Raw genomic sequence first — 22,015 nt, 5'->3', positions numbered from 1 at the left:
TCCCCACTTCTTAAAAGAATGTTATGAGACCTCCTTAACGAAAGATATCGACTTTTTTTCATTCATTTGCTAATATGAAGTAATTTTTCAAAGGAAATTGATATCGACTTCACTAAGTGCATGTCTAAGGGAGCTTTTCGGATTTCTACTTCTCAAATTCTATGGAGCCAGATTAATTCCCTAAATAGAAAGATATAAAAACCAGGTCCAATGAGAAGTGGATTACATGAGAAGCTTAGCCAGATATGCCATAAGTTGATTAGAATGAAGTTAGATTAAAAATGGTGAATTAGTACAACTATTGATCCCCCAGACTAATCATCGATCCTTTTCTTCTTAGCCAAATAATTTATTTAATTTAATAATATGATAATGATTGCTAGATGAATGATCAATTATGGGGAACAAATCGAATCGTTTTGTGCTTAAGTGTCTCAATGATTGTAATTAAAAGATACTTAGGAGTGTGGCTTTTTGGTGAGTTTGATCTTCCTTTTTTCATTCTAATTACTTATCTTGATTAAAGGAAAAGATTCAAAGAATTAGGCCCAAATTTGTCGATTTCAAAGATCTTAATGAGCATTAGAAAATTAGATTACTAAGATTCGAATTTTGGTGCTCTCTTTTGTCCTCTTTTCATTTTAACTTTTGGGGATTTTCTTGTTTGCATTCAAGAGTGGCTTCTCTACTTTAAAATGGAATTATAACACCTGAAAAACTGGGATCCAAACATATGTGGCTTTACGTGCTCATGGAGTCAACAAGATTTTTTTTCCTCTTCTTTTTCTCTTCCTTATTTTCTACAATTGGCTAACTATTGATGTTCACAATTTTGAAGGAGAAGGTTTTCTATCACCCAAGGTGAAGAGAGAATCTTTTTTATCTAAAGTCATTTATTCACGATTATACTCCTGAAATAATGAATATTGTTAACTTTCACCCTTTATATACGAAGGTTTGAAATGCCTTTTTTCCAATCTAATCCGAACCGGAGGGTTTGAACTTCCATGGTGGATAGATCTAAAGAATCTTTGCTTTCAATTTTGTGTTTATTCAAAGTTGACCAAGTGGCAAAATAAAAGCATTAAAAATTTAGGACTACCAAGAGGGTGTATAGAAAGAGTGCATGGACGTACATGGGAGGGTATATGATTGATTTTGTGTTGAAAAAAACTACATTACCAATCTACATTGTTCTTTAAATATCTAATAGTTGGAATCACCACATCACTCTTCCAATTAAAGTGTGCCCATCCAAAGAATCTATGTTTAAAGCACCACGTTAAAACCTTTTGTCAAGTGCCAACATCTCAACTCTCTTTTCTATTTTTACATTTCTCCATTTCTTCAAGTTGAGAACTGTTGTTGCCACGTGGTTATAAGCTAACCAAGTTTGGCTATGTGGGTGACACAAAATTAAGAAAGCGGTGAATCTTCACGAACATGAATGTACGTGAACATCCTTAGTCCGTGGATATGGCATCTATTAAATGAGGAGAGAGAAAATAGATGTCATATCCACGGACCAAGGACGTTCACGTACATTCACGTTCACTGGACTCCAAAATTAAGGTAGATAGAAGGAAGGGTGATTTGGCTGAGCAAGTCTATCTACATTCTAGGATTGCCCCATTATTTATAACAATATATTATTGTGAATAATTTTTCATTTCTAAGTGCCGTTCTAATGGGAAATACTGCTATGGTTAGGCAAATGAAATGAAAAGCTGAGCAGATTGGCATCCACAATCAAGATCTCACCTACTTCGAGTTTGGATTCATGATACATGCAGAGACTATTACACTCAGAGAGAGAGAGAGACAGAGAGAGAGGTGGCTTACTAGTCTACATCCATCTCTTATGTTTGAGAATTACAAGTATCCTGCATGGGTCGCCATCTTCTACTTATTCTTCGTTTTCTCTTTTTAAATTTCACCTACTTCGGGTTTGAATTCACGATACATGCAGAAACTATTACTCTTAACGAGAGAGAGAGAGGCAAGTGACTTACTAGTCCACAGTCATCTCTTACGTTGAGAATTACAAGTATATATCCTTCATGGGTCACCATCTTCTACTTAATTATTCTTTGTTTTTTCTTTAAAGTTTCAAGATTTTTTGATCTTTCAAGGAAGAATTCACTGGTCACATGAGACCTTCACAGAAACAAAAGTAAAACCGGGCTGGCAAGAGTAAGAGATGGCTTCTTTTCCGTTGGAGTGATCATTTTTTATTTTTGATTGAATGAGAGTTTGTTTTTGTTTCTTATAGAGAAAATAAGTTCATTTACCAGCTTAAGTAGATAGAAGGCACTTCTTATAAAAACTAATACGAGACCGACTTCCACCCTTCCAATTCAATCTCCGAAAGGGATAGATAATTGATAGATAATTAACTCATTTTCTGCAAATTTTTCTCTCTTTGGTGAAAGGCTAAGGATTCGTCAAGATAACCAAAAACACCAGCGATGGCGATTGTAAAGAAAGAAACTCTTTCCAACTTTGACAACCATATTATCTCCCAGAAGCCTATGTTCAGAAGGCACAGAAAGGTTATAAAAAAAAACACATACGGTCAATATTGACCTAAAATAAACTTATGATAGAGTATTTAGGGAGTTAATCTGACAAATATTAAAGGAGAAATATTTAAGTTAATTTGTGGACATAATAAAAGAAATGTATGATAATGCGGTGATTAGTATAAGAATTGTGGGAAGTCAAGATAGTGAATTCTCAACTACAATTGGGCTACATTAAAAATCAACTAACTTTAAGCCCTTAGTTTATTTGTTTGCGCTTAGCATGAACTATTTATTCAATGACATTCAAGAAGAGATCCCGTCATATATGTTTTTTATTGATGAAATTGTTTTGATGAATGAAAAAAAAAAAAAAAGACCTCAAGGGATAGCCAAGTTGGCATGGGCCGGACCTTCGCCTAAGGAAGTGTGCTTAGTTCGATTCATCTTACCTCCGTAGGGTTACTCACTAATGGGTGTTTTGTGCTTTTCACTGCTGTTTTCAATGAAAATTGAATTGTTTTTTTATTCAACTATAGTATGAACTAGTCCATGCAATTGTGGGATCAGTATGAGCCCACAAAATTAGTCAAGCCAAAGTCTTGAATATACGATATTAGGGAAAAAAAAAACCCAATGATCTACATTGCTAGCTGGCCATATCGTGGATACTCTGTCTGAGAATGGAGGGATGGAAAGTGGGGTGAGTTTCAGTATTCTTATTCTCTTTTCTCTATTGAGAGAGAGAGAGGTAACGTTCTTGAAGCTCAAGGTTGATGTACATCAATATTTCCAAAGCATGCACGCATGGGTTCATACTTTATTAGAGGGTTTTCCTTATTAGAGTCTTCGATAACAGTTTGATACACAAGTAGGTGGTGAGAGTGGACCCAGTTCCATACATGGCATGGCAACCAGCATAGATGCACTGACCTGTCCGTACGTAGTGCATTCTTCTTGTAGTTTCTCTTGCATTTTCTAAGATCTCACAAGTAGTGTCTGGGCCTACCTAGGAGTTAAAATAAGAATTGGGAGAAGAGGGGGGGGGGTTGTGGGGAGAATAGTGGCTGGGGATTTAAAAGGTAGAGGGACGCCTGGGAATTGAAGAGAGCGAGGGAGAAGAATGTGATTAATGTTATCTTTAAGTGGAGAAGACAACTGTTAGTGTAATTGGTCGGTGCTTCACATGCAGGGGTCGGTGGAGGGTCCCCTCACCACTTTGCACAGGAGGATCTTCCCTCTCCCTCTTGTAAGTTATTCCTTTTGTGGTGTAATGTACTGTAAGAATAGTCCACATAAATTAAAAAAGAGATCATTCCATTGAGATTTTTTTTTTTTAGTATGAAAATCGTTTGCAGCCATTGTATTGGTGTATTAAGCATCAAGTGGTTGAAAGTCCTTTGAGATGTATGCTCAGATGCACTCAACTATTTGATGTTCATTGCACCTCACCGTTTACTGTAGATGATGTGGACTCTTGTGTCTGAGAGGGATGTGGGAATGTGGGGATGTGGGGATCAACTAGCATTACTAATTTGATCATTTTAGCTATTATAAACATGTGCCTAGATAGGACGTATTTAATTAATGCGATGGAGAAAGTTTTCCTCCACCACACAAGAAGGGTTCAATTAGCATTCTAGGATCTTAAAATATCTCCTTATTTAGGGATGATCGAACATATTTTTGCTATTACGTAATACTTTCTTCTTTAACCATTCAAAGACCATGATCAAGAGATTCTCCTTCACTATAATTTAAGAAAAACTCGATCCCTCATAAAATTACACTAAATTTGATACAACCTATCATCTATCCAAGAAATCCCCATTTATTCAATGATCAGAAGGATCAAACGATCCGCATAGTGGAAATTGGTTTCAAGTAATGATACGGTTGGCATATTGAAATTATAAGTTATTTTTCTTCAAAAAAATTATAACAATTACTATATAAGTCTTAATTACAAATAAATAAGATACACGATGGATACGAGACTATGGAACACATATTAGGTTATTAGATTCCTAAAAATCTCACAGAAAACTAAAGCTACTAATAAGAAACTGGAGAGCCATTGCAAAGTTGCCCCTTTCAAGACAAAACAAAAGGTCAAAACCAAAAGGCGTATGAGGTGAGGCAAAGGGTGGTCCTCTTCCTCTGCTTAGAGCCTGCTAGATTCCTACTATAGTCCAAAACAAGATTAGACTAGACTGGGACTTCCTGTATTAGTGGTAGGTGCGTGGGATCTTTGGTCCATCACCTACCCAAAACATTGCTTCTTTGTGAACTATCTAATGATTGTAGAAACCAGCCCAAGGCTCAAGATCTTTTTCTATTTTTTTTCTTTTTCTTCTTTGTCTTTCTCTCTTTTCTTTTTCAACTTTCCAGATTTGTGAAGTAAATTCTAGGCATCGTTTGACAATGTTCCGTTTCTGTCGTTTCTGTGTTTTCTTGTTTTTAGAAACAGAAAAATAACCTAAAAACATTTGATAAAGTTATTCCATTTCACCAATTTCTAGAAATATAAATCAAAATTTATGTATATTTACAGTTCTAGAAAAGACTTTGACAAAACAAGTCGAACTTGTTTCGTTGTTTCCAGAAACTAATTTGAGAGAAAAAAAAAAGGCTATTATGCCCGATAAATCCCTCAACTATTTAAACTTAAAAAAAGGCAACTGAGCCCTCTTTCCCTTTTGGGCATTTGATGATACTATTGAGTTTTTTAGTGGCATTATGTCTGAAAAAAAGTTTTGAAAAACAGGTCTATCAAACACCAAAAAATCCGTTTTTGTTTCTAGAAACGTTCTGCTGTTTCTAGACACATAAACAACAGAAACACTATCAAACGGTGCCCTAATTACCCAGTGTCCTAGTTACCCAATAGAATATTACCTCAGCACCAGCCCCAACTCAATAGAAGAAACCTTTTATAGAACCTTTTAAAAGATCATTAGATAAGCCTCTATCACCCCCACTCCATAGAAGGTATTATCTGTTACAAAGCTTTAATTACATCAATTAATGCCCACTTTTCCAAATTCCCCCCAAAAAAATAATAATAAGATTCCATTTTTTTTTTTCACATAAAAAGGGGGAAAAAGAAAAAATTTTGCTGTAAAATATGGTTTTTTTTTTTTCACGTTTTATTAGCATAATTAAATGTAATATGTATATTAATTTTATTTTATTATTATTATTATTTTTTTTTTTTATGGATTGGCCATCTTAGCCAACAACCAAGAAGCACTACATATATATATCTGAATGAGGACATTATCCATCTTAGTCAGTTTTAGTGAGTCTAACACATTACTGTCCAAGACATTAGACATATTTAATTAAGCATGGCATGCATTCTCTGAAGTTAATGGAGTTTACTATAAGATGACAAATTAACTCTCAATCATGGGGGAGGGTTCTGGACTCCATGTGTCCAGCAACCAATGGCTAAGCCTTGATCTTTTCTTTCTTAATTTAGAGGAGAAAAAAATCCTTCCAAGTTAGCTTTCTAGGGTGGACCAAAATGCTCTCTTCATGGCCAACAACCTAGTACCACTTTATTTACTATATCATCAACTCCATGATCAACCTATTCTTTTCTGTTCCTTTTGCTCTAATAAAAAAACTGGGAGAGAGAGAGAGGTGTTCTGCACTTATGCCTAGTCAAAGAGTCAAAGAGTTAGCCCTTGTCTTTGCTCGTGGGTATGAACTCTCTCTCATAAAGAAAAAAAAAAAAAAGAAAATAGGAGAGGGGGGAGATAGATTTCATGCCTAGTCATAGTGGCTTTCTTTTTGCTCATGGGCATGACTCCTCTCTAATAAAGAAACAAAAGAGAGATCAGAGATCTTATGCCTAGTCAAGTGCCTTTGTTTTTGCTCATGGGCATGAACTCCTCTGTAATAAAAAAACAAAAGAGAGAGAAAGAGATCTTATGCCTAGTCAAGTGACTTTGTTTTTGCTCATGGCCACGAACTGCTGTCTGATAAAGAAAAAAAAAGAGATAGAGAGATCTTATTTATGCCTAGTCAAAGTGCCTTTGTTTTTGCTCATGGGCATGAACTCCTGTTCAATAGAGAAACAAGTGAGAGATCAGAGATCTTATGCATAGTCAAAGTGCCTTTGTTTTTGCTCGTGGACATGAACTCCTTAACAGCGATTAAACAAGTTTTAAATGTTTTATTATGTCCTTTAGCGGTGCGTAATGTGATAAATGGGTCCTTACCCAAAAAAAAATATGATAAATGGGTGGAGGATCCGCCGAAATCTCTCAAAGAACTCATAATCTAAAGCCTCAGGAAGAAAATAATAAAAAGGTTTCTCTTTTTTTACTTCTTTTTTTTAATGGGTATTAAGGAAACCGCATATGATAGTATGACCTTCTCCAGTTCCTCCACTAAGCTGTAAGCACCAGCCATAATCTCTCTCTCTCTCTCTCTCTCTCTCTCTCATTCATGTGTAATGCAGTAATAATTGTGTGTATATTGAGAAAGGAAGATCCCATGCATGTCTTTTGAAAGGGTTTGCACTTTGCAACTTTTTTTTTTTTTTTTTTTTTTTTTGAGGTTAAATTAGAAAGATATCAAACCCTAGGGTTGAAAATTAAAAATCATTTTATATTGATGGGAGTTTTGAAATCTCATAATTCAAGTAGAAGTATATGCTAGCACTATGAACAAGTTAGGGTTGTGAACTCAATGCACTTCTCTCATTTGCGAATGGTTAAAGCTCCATCCAATTAGAAGTGAAATTAAAGGAAACAAAATAAAATAAAATAAAATAAAATAAAAAACCTTAGGCTGGACCAATAGGTTTGTATCTTTCTATTATTGAAATTATAGAAAGATATCAAACTCTAGGGTTTTTTTTTTTTTTAATGTGAATGATTTACAAAATTCATTAGGATACATTCTGGTTCTTAAATTTCAGACTGGGTTTAAAGAAATAATATAATTACACGTCATGATAAACTCTCTTTATTCTTTCGCCGTATAAATCCCTTTTAACTCGCAATCAAGAAAATATCTGAAGATCAATGCACTTGAAATTATGTATAAGTGATTATCCTTTGATGGTTGATTATTTGTCGATTAGGACCTAAAGTAATAGCAATTATTGTCATTTTACGTGCGCTGTCCATTGATTGTGGCCTAGTTTGATCATGAATCATGACAATGCTTGATTAGATAGCTATCCAAAAATCCATTAGCTATAACCTAACCTAAGCCTCAATATAGTAAAATATAGGATATCCTTGGAGAAATTGATTATACTAGCTTTCCTTCTTGTAGTAGTTACTTTCTTAAGTACTGATCAGATTATTAAATTAATTTACTTTAAAAAAAATATAAATTATTAAATTATGCTTAAACCTTTATCGAAATTGACAACCCTTTTTGTTTATTTTTATGATACAATTTCTTCCATTTTTTATTTATTAACTCCAAACAAAAGTTATGTCTTCGATCAACTCTTAATTTGTGATCTCGTGAACATATCCTTTATAAAATTCTTCTCATGTGATAATGCTAATAGGACGATTAAAGTAACTCTCTTATGAAGTAATCATCATTTTAGTTAGGAGAAAACTACATGTTACGTTGCACACACCATGTGGCAACATGGTTAGCAAATGATGGGGCTGTGTGGCATGCACAGTGAAGCTAGCCTAGGAGTACCAGTTGGTTATCCTAAATTTAGACATTTTGATTCACTTCACCATCTACCCTAAATTTTTTTTTGGGGATAGGGTAAAAAGGTCCTCGAGTGTGATTTTTCGGCTGATTAAGATATTAACTAATGTTTAGAGGTAATGGCATCAAAGTTCAGCCCGAACTGATTAGATCAATCAAATACATTAATAAAAATTGAGAATTAGAGTGAACCGATAAAAAAATAAGATTGGACCAATAGTAACAAGATGAGAAATCAAAATCCCATTAATTTTCTTATTTTACAGATCAAGTCAAACCCTATAGTAGCTCAATTACAAATCAATAAGAAATCAAACGAAATCGAAAGAAAACTGAAGCTGAAATCTTTAATGGTTTAATTTGAATTGGCCCAATAACAAATTAAAACTTATTCAACTCAACCGAAACTGAATCAAATCGGACGATTGACACTGTAATTAGTTTAGGACCTTCATGTTGAGTGTTACGTCAAGTCTTTCATGCAACTTTGTCATTCTTTTGGTGTCTTAGTGGTATTGCTGGCTGTGTTAATTGCTGGGTAGTTGGGGCCTTTGGGCTATGCCAAGCTCAGCACAACCCAAGTACTAGTGTCCTTGAAGTAATGTGCCTTATTCAATATATTCCCTAAATTTGTTAATTACTTGAAGAGGTCTCAGTAGTTAGGTCTCAGTAGTTATTAATTGGAACTAAAGATTGCTTCCATGGACGGACTAGAGGTTTAATGCATGAGAATCTTTAGTAGAGATTTTTCTATTGCATTTTTTGTCTTCTGATAAGAATTATATATTATATATCTGGAAGAAATTTGATGCTATCTCTTGGCATATGTTTACGTTTAGACACAATATATGGGTGTAGAAAAACTGAATACTTGTGTTCACCTTCCCATTAATCATGCCCGTTAGCGTGTACATGTGCAAGGAGATGATAGTGTTTATTACCCTTAAAGGATGATTCCAAATATTGTGGAATATGAACAATGTGCAGGGATTTGGGTACTGAGTCGGTGATGCCGGTGAGACGGTGACATATAATTCAGTTTCTATATAAGATTATGGAATGTCTAGGAAATTTTCATTATAGTCGTTGCAAAGTTAAAGTACTTGTTTAAGTGTTTGTTACTAATTTAATTCTAAACCTTTTTTGAGATCTTCAACTGAAATCCCTCAGCTGTTACAACCTTAAAAACATAAATGCCATTTTTTTTTTCACAGAATTTGTTTGGGGACTCATCAGAGAACCAAGCTAATGCGCTTGGCTTTATATTTTAATTTAGTGGGCAAACCCATGATCTGTTTTTAATTAAAAAAAAAAATATATATATATATATATATATTGTTCTTGTTTTTCTTATTTTTATTTTCTATGACCAAGGTGTGATAAGATTAAGATTAATTAATCTTTGGACTCATAGATGCCACATGCAGCTGCTTGTACCATTTGAGCAGCTTCATGGTTTTGCCAAGGATTTCCAAAGAAATTCTCACAACTGTTAGAACATTGATGCACCCTGTCGGTGGTCTCATCAGCGATATGTATCGGTATCGTTGGTACTCAGTATCGACACCTGACTGATACATAGGAAGCCTAAAAAAGTGAATCTTTTTAAAGATGAGGGTAAAACCATCCAATATGATCCATATTGATAATGATATCGGCCAGGACCGACACCAATCCAGATACTTTGATTGAAATCGGGTCCTCCATCCTCAACCATATTCCAGCTTGGCTCAAGGTTGGGCGGGAGATTGGAGCCTAGGCCCAGCTTGTTGATGCTCAGGTAAAGCTGGTCTAGGCCCAATTTGCGACTAATTCTATGTTGTAAAGTTACGTTGTAGCAAAAAAAATATAGTTATTGAAGCTCATATAAATATGGGCCGGGCCACGCTCACCTAGAAGGCTCAACCCTAGCCCAGCCCCAGAAAATTCATAGGTAGGCATGGGCTCAATCTTTTTTAGGCCAACGAAACTTGTGCTTAAATTCAATATTTTTATTTTTTATATATATTTTTCGAATCTTAGAATATTGAAATATAAATATTTTTTAAGGATTGGTTTCACAACGACCTACGTAGCAAGGTCTTATTATGTGGGCCCAACATCCTTTTGTGTGGTAGAGGAAAGGACCTCAGTTTTGTGGACATGTATTCACATGTCAAATTTTACCAAGATGAAATTAGCCATGTGATAACATAAAGTTTCGTTTAATGGATTTACAATATATATGGGAGGTATGGGATGGTATACAAATTTATACATAAGAAGACATGAATAAATTTGGCACATGGCCAAATCTAAAACTGTTTCAGAGGACAAGAGAGAGAGAGAGAGAGAGAGAGAGAGAGAGAGAGAGATGGGTGCTTCATTGCTTAGAGATAGGGAGCGGCGTGTTTCTAAAGGTGCTGATATGAGTAAAGTTGAGCATATCACCAAAATGCATAAATAATTCATAAGAAAAATATCCATTTCTTTGGGCAATACCCCTTACACCCTCTAATCACAAGGGTTTGTGAAATGATCAAGCTCCCACCACTGGATGCCCTTGCATGTTGTCCTACTAGTTGGGGGTGTTGGCACATGCTTTTCAATTCATAATTAAATAAAAAAATAGGAAAAAGAACATTGCATACTGAAGTGGATTCCGTGCCCAGACCCAGGAGCACATGAAATTTTGTTACTCCCAGGAAATTAAAAAAAAAAAAAATTCTCATCTAAGTAAATACCCCTTCACACACCCTCATTGGCCTCACTCACGATCTCTTCTTGCCCTTGAAAGATCCAACCCAAACCTAATCGGTTAAAACTCTTAAAATGCAAAAAATATAGATTTAACTTGAGAAGAGTACTGAGTTACCCCTCCATTTTTTATTTTTTATTTTTAATTTAACTACACAGAAATACTTTCAACTTGGCCGATTTTTCGCATTCTTTCACGTTAACACGTGTTGCAACATGCTCTATGCATAATAAAACAAGGGAAAGAGAAGTACTTCCTACGTCCTATCGTAATGTAATTTTGAGGAAAAGTCTATAAAGATGAGGTGTTCTCTACGTAGATATATTTTTTTTTCTCTCTCTTTAAAAAAATAAAAAAATTTATTTATGTTGTATCTACGCGTAGGCAACATCTTTTATTTTATTAAAATAAATAAATAAAATATTATGAAAGAGGTGTAGAAAACGCCAACACTGTTCTCATAAAATAATAGAAAATAATCGATCATTCACTCATGCATGTAATAATAAAAGATTTGTCCAGAGAAAAGGACAAAAAACAAAAGGACAGTCATCAGTCGATGGTACATATGTCAATTAACTAAGAACGATGGTGAAACTTGGATGCTAAAATGACATATTTGCCCTCAATTTTTGAAATCTCAACTTTTGGAAGCAACCACACTGTGACGCGTAACGATCACTAAGGAAGCGCGTGGTTTAGACCACCCTACTCGCGCGAGTAGACGAAGGGCATCCATCCCTTTCCTCTGCCTAGTGTGACGAGAAAAAAAAAACTAGTTAATGGTTATGACACTCGTTCTCTTTACCGAAAAAGGGAAAAGGTTAGAGCACTCTCGCCGGAAGAACAATGCTGTCGGCCTTCTGCATGCTTCGCTTCGCCTAACCAGTGATCATCCTCCATTCCTCCACTGTCTCTTGCAAGTTTGTTTATCGCTGGGGAACTTGGAATATTGGATTGGATAGTAAGTAAACACATTCTTAACTTTTGTACGATTTTTTTTTTTCAAATTTTTTTTTGGGTGAGAGGGGTTTTGGTTTTGATTTTGAAAGGGAAGTGGGGAGGGGGATCTTGGCGTATTTGGTTTGGAGCTTTCGATGCTAATTCAGTTTTCCTGTCGGGTTGTCTGGGTGGATTCTATAGAGAGATAGAGAGAGTAATTCCGTGAGCTCTTTAATAGGTACTTGCAGATTCTTATATTTTTTCTGTTCATTTTGTTTGAAATTCTGGAATTCTTCTCCCTCCCCTCCTCACCTCTCCCCAAAAACAAAGAAAACCCTATTATTGGTGCTTAGTGTTGGTAAATTTTTTCTTAATTTCTCAGTCTCATTGGATTCTTTGCCTTTTGCGACTTGTAAAGTTTTTTCTTCAGGACAGATTATTATTATTCCTATTATTACTGGCAAGGTTTAGAACTTTAGATTATTAAGCGCATCTTTTCCCTGAATATTTTTTCCACGGGTTCAATTCGATGTCACATTGGTTTGGATATATTTGCAGATAAGCATCTGGAGGGCGGGGCTTTTTTCCCCTCGGTTCTACATATATATCTTTTGTTTTGAAGAGAAGGCTGTTGACCGTGTTTTTTCAAGCATTGAAGCCTGTGATTAATCAGGTTTGCACTCTCAAAAATTAGTATTTTCTGGAGTCGTTAATATTGGTACCCTCCTCCTGATGATGACTGTGCATTGTAAAACGGAAATATTCCATTGATAGGGTTTCTATTTGTTCTTCTGTTCATTTATCAAATTTTGAAAAATAAATGGAGAGGAATCTTTACATGGAAACTAATTGGGTTTTTGATGCTTTAACCATTCCTCAGATGGTAGGGAAAGAATGATTCTTTTAGATAAGACTGTCATCTTGTGAGAGAGGGATTATACTTAACATCTGTTAATTTATTATCAACCGATGAGATATGGGTGTGCAGGAGGGACCAAAAGGCCCTATATAGAATGCAGGTAATGGGCCCAATTAAAGGGAACAATGGCTCAGATTATAAGAAGGATAGATGGCAGAACAATCAAGATAATTCTGGAAATTAGAAGGATCAATATTAGTTTTAATGGAAAGATCTGATGTCTCAAGATTTACCGACCAGATTAGCCGGGAACTACATCCGAATTGACTTTAGGGCTACAACCGATTTGGCTATAGGGTCTACTCAGGCATTTAGTTATGACAGGCTAGTATTTTCTGACCTTCAGATCAGCTTTGGGTTCAAATCTGATGATCGATTGTGGTTGAACCAGAATAGTGATAGTAGCTGGGACAGATGGTTTGAAACTCGGGACAGAGAAAATAACTGGTAAAGAGATATGCTGTATAGGATGATAGAAAACAGCAGTAATAGGAATGCAGGGTTAAACAACTGAAGGAAGGAAGGAATGGAGTGACTTACTGAAATAAATACATCGATTGGATGATACTTAACCTCGTAGATTCCATTGTTTTGTAACAAAATCAAAATAAACCAAAATCTGTAAAGAAGTTTATATCTTGGTCTAGCTATCTTCTTATATTTTATTAAGTAAACTACTCTTAGTAGGAAACCTAAGAGTTTAAATCTAATTACAATCCAAGTGTTATTACGATAAAGGTAAATAACTAAAAAGTAGATTACAACTCAACATTATCCCATTATCCAACAGTACACAACACTCCTCTTTATGGTTCACTTTTAACAGTTTTGTTGTCATGTCCGAGGTCTACAGCCCCATCCCCGTATGACCTTCCACTCGATCTAAAACAGTTAAAGAATAATGGGTATCAAACTGGTACATAAGAATGGGATCAAATGAAGAACAGAATAGGAGAATAGAAGGAAACCAGCTAAACAAGTGGTCACTTTACAACAACAACTCAGCTTGCAAAGTGGTGCATAAGAATGTTATCAAATGAAGAAGAACAAAATATATATATATATATATATATAGAATAGAAGGAAACCAACTAAACAAGTGGTCCCCTTACAACAGCAACTCAGTCTTATTCCAACTAAATGAGATCAGCTACACAGATCCTTGCCCTCCAATCAGCTCCATTCGACACCATAATTGACATAAGACCTAATGCATGTCATTCCTCACCACTTCTCCTATGATCATTTTAGGTTTGCCCTTAGCTCTTTTAGTTGCTTCAATCCGAATCAAATCACTCATCTGTGTTGGAGCATCCAAAGCCCTCCATTAAACATGGCCATGCCACCTTAAACGACTTTCTCGTAGCTTATCATGTATTGGAGCTACTCCCAATCAGCTCTAATATGATCATTCCTTACCTTATACTTCCTTGTTTAACTACTCATCCATCTTAACATCCTCATCTCCACTACATTGAGTTTATCTATATGATACTTCTTAACTACCCAACATTTTGCACCATACATCATAGCCAGTCGTCTGATTATCCTATAAAATTCTACTTTTAAGTTTGAAAGAAATATGTCAATCACACAACTCTCCAAACTCACCTCTCCATTTCTTCGATCCTATTTTTATTCTTTGTGAAACATCATCCTTTATATCACCTTCTTTATTTGTGATTGAGCTTAGAAAACTAAAATAAATGTTCGAGAATCTCCTCCCTTCTTCCACTCTGTTCCAAAGAGTAACTAGGCCCAATTCAGTCACGTTCTTGTATTCCAATTGAATACTTTTCATTTTTTATTATTCTCAAGGGAGAAGATTCTTCTTTTTACCGAACATATGCAGATCCAATCACATCACTTTGTGGAACTTCCCTCTCATCAATTTTCACCACCTCACTATCCGTCCTAATGTAATTAAAGTTACACACCATATACTCTGTCTTCATTCTACTTATCTTAAAATCTTTTGATTCCAATATTGATCTCCATAACTTCAACTTGGCGTTAATCTCTGCTTTTGTTTCATCCACTAAAATAGTATCATTGGTAAAGAAACATATACCAAGGAACCTCATCTTGAATGTCTCTAGATAATTCTCATCCATAATAAGTGCAAACGAATAGGGCCTTAAAGCTGATCTTTGATGTAACCCAATTGTGATTGGGAATTCACCGCCTTGACCCCCCAGTTCTTACATATCTTTAATTATATCCACATATGTACTTGCAACACTTGTCTTCCCTAGTAGTTGCCGGATTACTCTAAGGATTCTATCATAAGCTTTTTCTAAGTCAATAAAGACCATATGGAGATCCTTAGCAATCTCTATATCTTTCGACAAGTATCCTAAGTGAGTAAATAACTTACTTCGTGGATCTTCCTTGCATAAAACCAAATTTTTTCTCTGTAATAGTAGGTTCTTTTTTCAGGTGGATTTCAATAACCCTCTCCCATTATTTCATAGTATGACTCATTAATTTTCTGCCTCTATAGTTTTTTTTTTTTTCGGTAAATTTCCTCTATAGTAATTGCAGCTTTGAATATCACCTTTATTTTTGTAAATCAGAAGCACAATGCTTCTCCTCCATTCATCTAGCATTTTCCTTGTGCTCATAATCTTATTAGATAGCTTGGTTAGCCATGATCAACAATTGATTCCTAAGCACTTCCACACTTCTATTGGGACCTCATCTGGGCCTCGTGCGTTGCCTACTTTCATCGTCAAAGCTTCTTTACATTATCTAAATAGAAACTTAATAGAAAACCTTATTAAATATGAAAATTGATTGCAATTGACTTAATAATTTTATCTAAAGTCCAAACAAGGATATACTCAGTCCATGTTTTCGCCTTCTACTCATAGGAACATATAAGAAACAAGACACCAAAGATGTAGAGACTCGAAGGAGTTGGCACCTAACCATTAGACTAGGACTACTTTTCAACTATTTCTACTCACATTCAATGACTTAAACCCAAAGGAACAAGACACTAACTCCCAAAAACATGGATACTAATTGCTCTATCCATTAGGCTTTATATTTCTGGCCTATTACAATTTAAAACTCAGATAAACAAAGCCCAATAATACCTCTTGGGGATACTCCTGCATCAAATTGTGAGTATTTACCATCAATGAAATTTCTAATGTTAAGTAATTAATTTTTTATTGAGAGGATAATTTGTAGGTTTGGATATATAAGGTTATGTTTCCAATGTCAATAAGGTGATAAATTAAGTTTAAATTTTGGGTGAGAATATAAATAAATGGTAAGTACTTACTTTTAATGAGAGATTAAATGCCAAGTTTGTTGGCCTAGAGGCCACCTTATGATCACTGTTTTATCAGAAAATAACCCTTTAGATCTAATAATAATCAGAGGAACTAAATCAGTTCCTTGAAGCTAATAATTATTCTGTTACTTATATGGATAGTGGTTGGCCTGCTTCTGAGGCTTTAATAGGTTCGATCCAACCAGAGGAGGGTGGGGGTAAATTTCCTTGAGGAATTATCAATGACCAAATGGCTATCTTTTGCTTATGGTACCCCAGAAGAAAATGTTCACAGATGAGAGAGTTGCTTTTAGTGGCAATGAAAATGATATTTTGGAACTAGAAATTGATGAGGAAATCATGAGTATGAGAACATTCATGTAGTCTAGTAGTTAGATATTATTATACAACTGGGTGCAGCAAAGATACCATTCTTGCATTCTTACTTATTTTATATGAAGAGTTGGGCATATGTACTGCCCACAATTTGAAGTGCCCAGGTAACATAGGTTTTGGTCCCAGAAAAAAAAAAAAAATGAGAGGCTAGTGAACTACTTCATGATATTATTCTTTGTCTAATCTAATTAGGGTACCTGTTCATTGGATAGGACAAGGGATCCACTTTCTGAGTTCTTCCTGTTTGCGGTGAAAGGGCCTACTTAGATGTTTTTTGGATAGAAAATTGATGGGTTTAATTTCCAAGTGTAGCTAATGTTCTCTGGTGATTTCTCACGTGCAGTATACGGTTGATGATACTCTTGTTTCCTTGATGCAAATGATGTGTAAGGTTCCTGGTTGGGCTATGCTTAGGGATCTCAAAGCAATTTTGGGATTGTAGATTACTTTAAAAAAGAGTTTCTTAATTGGGGTTAGGATGGAAAAGTAGTTTTGATTTTTTTTTCCTGACCAGTAGCAGATTAGGAATTTGAAGGGGGAGGTTTTTGTTAATTTTCTGAGGGATCGCCCATGGGGTGGGTTCTAAGGCTGTATCAATTTGGCATCCTGTCTTGATAAGACTTGAAAAGAGATGCAATCTAGCAGAAAAGAATGCATGTTTCTATCCTTTATTTCTTTTTTTTTTTCTTTTTCTTTTTCTTTTTTTTTTGGTGGGGGTGGGTGTGGGGAGGAGGTTTGATTAGATTGCAATGAGTGTGTTGAGATGTTGGATATAGATCAGACTTAATGAAAAATATAATTTTGGAGGTTTAATATGATATATGTTTCTACTAATGGAACACAATTGTGGATGAATATTGTATGTGGTATTGGTTGGTAGGACTTTAGAGAAGTTAGTCTTTCCAACAGTTTGGAAGTGTGGAAAATATTAGACTTGCATACTGATTATGTGCAGTGTGTTTGTTTTAGAGTGGCTAAGGATCATGTCATACTTCCCCACATTTATATGGGCTAGTGATTTATAAAGGAAGCATCCATTCGGTTATGATGTTTTGGTGGACAGAGAGTTTTTGGTCTATTTTTTTAGGTTTAACCTTTTCGATTGGGAGGTTTGAGGATTTTCTAGTGCATCCTGATGCGTAAGATTTGAGAAATTTGAAGAATGGTAAAGAATCAATTTTATTCTGTTGATATTCTCTGGGAAGGTTTTGAGGTGGCTGGGAAAGTTTTGGGGGTAGGGGACTCCTTTTAAGTTGTTGAGTCCATCCCATGGATGCGAGAGTACCAATGCATCGGCAAACCGATTGTTATCTTTTTGTAAATAGTTTAAGGTGATTTCTTTGGCCAGAGCATCTACGTGATCTTGTTATGGTCTTAATTTCTCATCCTTCATTTTCCATTTTTGTTGCATTTGACATATAACAAATGATGAATCTCCATAAACTTCTAATCTTTTGAGGCCAATCGACAATGCGGCCTCAAGTCCTATGAGGCAAGCTTCATATTTTGCCACATTGTTTGTATATTCAAAGTTTAGCTTAAACGCGCATGGTTAGCTGCTCCGTTGAAGAGACAGAAGAGTAATTGCGAGACCATTTCTTTGTCTTTTGATCTTCATCTGGGAAAACATCTTCCATAGGTCTGGTTTTAGGGATTGGATGCACCGAGAGATGATCAGCAATCACTTGTCCTCTGATTGAATTCTGCGTTACATATTTGACATCGAACTCTGAAAGTAACAAAGGCCATTGAGTGAGTCGTCCTTTAATGCTGGCTTGTTAAATAGATATTCTATTGGGTCCCTCCTTGACATTAACATCATGGGATGGTTTATCATGTAATGCCTTAGGGGCCTTACAGCCCATATAAGTGTTGTGCAAGTCTTCCCCAAAGGTGTATACTTGACCTCGTAGTCAAGAAACTTTTACTGAAATAGCATATTGCTTGCTCAAATCTTTTATCATCCTGATGTTGCACCAACATTGCCCCCATTTCAGTGTTTGTTATTGATAGGTACAACATAAGGGGTTTCTCTGGTATTGGCAGTGTTAAGACAGTTGGGTTCGCCAAATGTTATTTGATTTTATTGAAAGCCTGCTGACATTGCTCATTCCATTTTCTTGAGAAATTTGAAGATTGTTTCAGACACCAATGTTAATTGAGTGATAAATCAACCGATGTATTGGATCCTACCAGAGTAATCTCTTGATTTTTTTCTTGGTTTTGGGTGGTAGCATATCCATTACGTCCTTTATTTTTTAGGGTTCCACTTCTTTGCCTATGTGACTAACCATAAATAAACAAAGCATTGAATATAGTACAAGCATATTCATAAAAAACAGAGCCATAAACATAAATCAACATAAACTCATGAAGTATCAAAAAATTGATATAAGGTATGCTGTCACAAGGCCACAAGGGGGGCACCTAGGTGGCCAAGGTGGTCGCCTTTCTTGCATCAAACAAGAAGACACCTGGATGCCTAGACAATGCTCCTTGACAACTATGCTTTCTTGTGACAAGGGGGGCACCTAGGTGGCCAAGGTGGTCGCCTTTCTTGCATCAAACAAAAAGACGCCTGGATGCCTAGATGATGCTCCTTGACAACTATGCTTTCTTTTGTTTCTCCTCAAATCCAGGCTCCTTAAGGAAACTTGTTGCTTCCTCACTTTGGGGTCTTACAAGACTTGGCCTTGAACTTATTATACATTTGTACTAGAAACCATTAGACCTCGTGGCTGGAAGAGTTCTGCCTTCTCCTGGACCAACTGCATTACTTTGCTTCCCATTCCCACCAGAGGTTCTCCTTTCCCAACAACCCTGGGTGCTAGCATAAGGTGACTTGGTATTCTATAAGCCATATTGCAGTTAGTGGAAACTGTAGGCTTTATACTTCTCATTTTTCTTTCCATTTTGGCACCTTCCATTCGATCATTAGGGTAGCTTACTTTTTGATCTCTTTGTGCCTCTACTCCTGCTTTTGCTGCTTGAGTCTTGAGCTATTTAAACATTTTCTTGTAATAAATATCATTCTGTTTACATTGTTCATTGAGGGTTGCTCTTTTGTCACTGTCACAATTTCTGATGGAAGATGGAACTTGCATCTGGCTTTACTAACTTCTTATGTCAACTACTGATGATTGGGCACTGGTATCCAGGTCATTTCTGTATCATCATGGATAATTCATATGGTGAAGACCAAGTAAGCAATGCACCTTGATAATTTAATCTTTGATTATTTAGACTACTCAATCCTTGTGATTTTGATGAGACATTTTATGTAGGATGAGGTAAGCGTGGTGGGATTTGAAGTTCCAAGGTCGCCTGATTCAAGCTACAATAACCCGTACCCTGGCAATGAAGATGAGGCAAGGGACCCACCTCTTGTTCCTCCCCACTTGCAACAAACATTGCTGAGCTTTCCAGCAGGCAGAGATACCTCTGCCTCTCTTCCTTCGCCACAAAATGTGATTCTTAATCATCTCTACATCGAGAACAGGGAGAGCCAACAATCAGTGGTAGCACTCGGGGTCACGCATCGCTTCCGCTCAAAATTTGTTACAGTTGTGCTGTTCAAACCTATTCAGAGGACGGGGGGAACAAGCACTTGAGGTGCATTTTTATATCACCTTCATTTGGGTTTGTTCCTTCCTTACATGACTATAGTTGTGGCAGAACTCATACGGGAAATAGCAATGAAGTAAGTTAACTGTCTCGGTGCTGCTGATGAAATTTAGGTTCACTTTGTTGGGCTCCAGAGCTTATTGTTGCATATTTTACTTGCTTCTTCCCTGGAGTATTTAAAATGGTAGTAGATTTTAAAATGTTTATAAAGATATATTGTCCATATTTTCCTTATCAACCCATGACAATTATGATAGTTTGGCAAGTGTGCTCTAACTGCTCATAGGGAGGATCATTGAGAGCATACAATAATGTGCATATGCATGAGTAGGTTAATCATTGTATGCTTCTCCCTATGACAATTGCAGTCACTTTGAGCCTTCATTGTTGATGATCAAGTCTCTTCTTCTACAGCAACTATGGATAGATTCACGATCATCATTTTAAGACTCCTAAGAGGTCATACTTGTTTACTTGCCTGTGCTAAAAAACCAAATAAAGGCACATTGCTTCTAAGAAGTGTAAAAAGATTAGCTTTTAATATTGAAGACTGCTAGTGTTACATCAGGTGCGCCCATGTATGAATACAGGACCTACTGAAACGGTAAGATCCTCATCGTGCATCACTGAGGATGCTCCTTTTAAAGAGTATCTCACTAGCGATTTTATTGTTTTGAGTATTGACCTAAATTAGTTCCATATTCATTGCACAATAGAGGCGTTCTCGGCACAATAGAGACAGCATCAGTTATTTGTTGGATCTGAGCTGCCGCCTCTATTGTGCAGTAAAGCCCCTTCCAATGAAAGGGGGAGGGGAGATTGATCATGACACAAAGAACCGATGCTGTCTACCAAAACCAGTAAGAGTATCAATCACACCATTGTTATGACGATAAATATGATGGAAAGAAATTGCCGAGAAGTGACTAACTAATCTGACAGAGTCAGCCATGATCGAACCAATTCTCCAAGTTATATCAGTGCGAGTCCTTTGAGATTGAGATGAATCGTCAGACAATCACTCTGAAAAGTAATTCCGAAGAACTCCAAGAAACAAGTAATGAAGTTTCCCTTAGCATCTCTAATATTGAGAGGTTGCATTAGTGGGAAGCCTTTCTCTGGTTTTTGGGGTTCAAGGGAAGAAAGGGCAATAAGTGGCATTTAATTCTATATAAAATTTGGATTAAGTTTTCCTCAAGTCATTGTGAAGGGGAATTCCTTGAAGAATATCATGCAGCAGTGAGAGGGCATTATCAACTTCGTCCAATAAGGAGAATGTTTTAGAACCTTAGATTGATGGTTGAACCCTATACTATGGGTGTAGGAAAATTTTCACCTATAAAATTTGCCCGCCTTTGACTGCTCCTTAATATCAAGGGATGACCAGTTAAGCCGGACCTAATGAACTGAACCTTCATCGGATTGGGTTCTAGTTGAGGTTTTGTGGAACCGATAGAAATCAAAATCAAAATCCGGCCAAAACTGTAACCGATAGAAAACTATAACCGGACTGATAGTAAGTAACCCGATACAAAATCAAAAACCCAAAAAAACCCCAGGATTTTCCCATTACCTTTCTTACGTATACACTTAAACCCAAAACCGGATCAGAACAAACCCAATGGTAGCTTGATCACACAACAATAAGAAACCAGATCAAATCAGACGGAAATCAAAAACTTTCTTAATGTTTAACTTGAGACCTCATTATGAATATGGGTTTTTTTTCCACCATAGCTCACCAACTGCGACTAGGCAATTATTGTTAGCGAAACAAATGGACAGCATTTTTTGCGACATTTCAATTTTGATGGTAGACATTTCATACTATTGCAAGCGCATTTTCTGTTGACAATATTTCCGTTGAGGTTAGAATACAGTAACTTGTACAAAAA

General features: G+C 36.0%; 1 protein-coding gene across 3 annotated transcripts; it reads left to right on the top strand.

Annotated features, from left to right (window-relative positions):
* Positions 1-11,742: 11,742 nt before the first annotated feature.
* Positions 11,743-20,358, top strand: LOC122060985 (SNF1-related protein kinase regulatory subunit beta-3). 3 transcript variants are annotated; one of them, XM_042624120.1, is made up of 4 exons: positions 11,743-11,920; positions 12,457-12,571; positions 19,655-19,698; positions 19,781-20,358. In XM_042624120.1, exons 3-4 carry the CDS (start codon positions 19,672-19,674, stop codon positions 20,105-20,107), a joined length of 354 nt encoding a protein of 117 aa, XP_042480054.1. In that variant the 5' UTR covers positions 11,743-11,920; positions 12,457-12,571; positions 19,655-19,671; the 3' UTR covers positions 20,108-20,358. The 3 variants fall into 3 exon arrangements, with proteins under 3 accessions (XP_042480054.1, XP_042480056.1, XP_042480055.1); XM_042624122.1 differs by lacking the exon at positions 11,743-11,920 and adding an exon at positions 12,014-12,136; XM_042624121.1 differs by lacking the exon at positions 11,743-11,920 and adding an exon at positions 12,170-12,256.
* The last annotated feature ends 1,657 nt before the right edge of the window (positions 20,359-22,015 follow it).

Source organism: Macadamia integrifolia, chromosome 14 (genome assembly GCF_013358625.1).
Source record: "Macadamia integrifolia cultivar HAES 741 chromosome 14, SCU_Mint_v3, whole genome shotgun sequence".
Classification (NCBI taxonomy): domain Eukaryota; kingdom Viridiplantae; phylum Streptophyta; class Magnoliopsida; order Proteales; family Proteaceae; genus Macadamia; species Macadamia integrifolia.
The sequence above is the reverse complement of the archived record's forward strand: the minus strand, read 5'-3'. Positions and strand labels throughout refer to the sequence as shown.

Coding starts and splice junctions, on each gene's coding strand:
- LOC122060985 (XM_042624120.1), top strand. CDS start 19,672: ATGGATAATTCATATGGTGAAGACCAA. Junction 19,699..19,780: donor ATTCATATGGTGAAGACCAA/GTAAGCAATGCA, acceptor CATTTTATGTAG/GATGAGGTAAGCGTGGTGGG.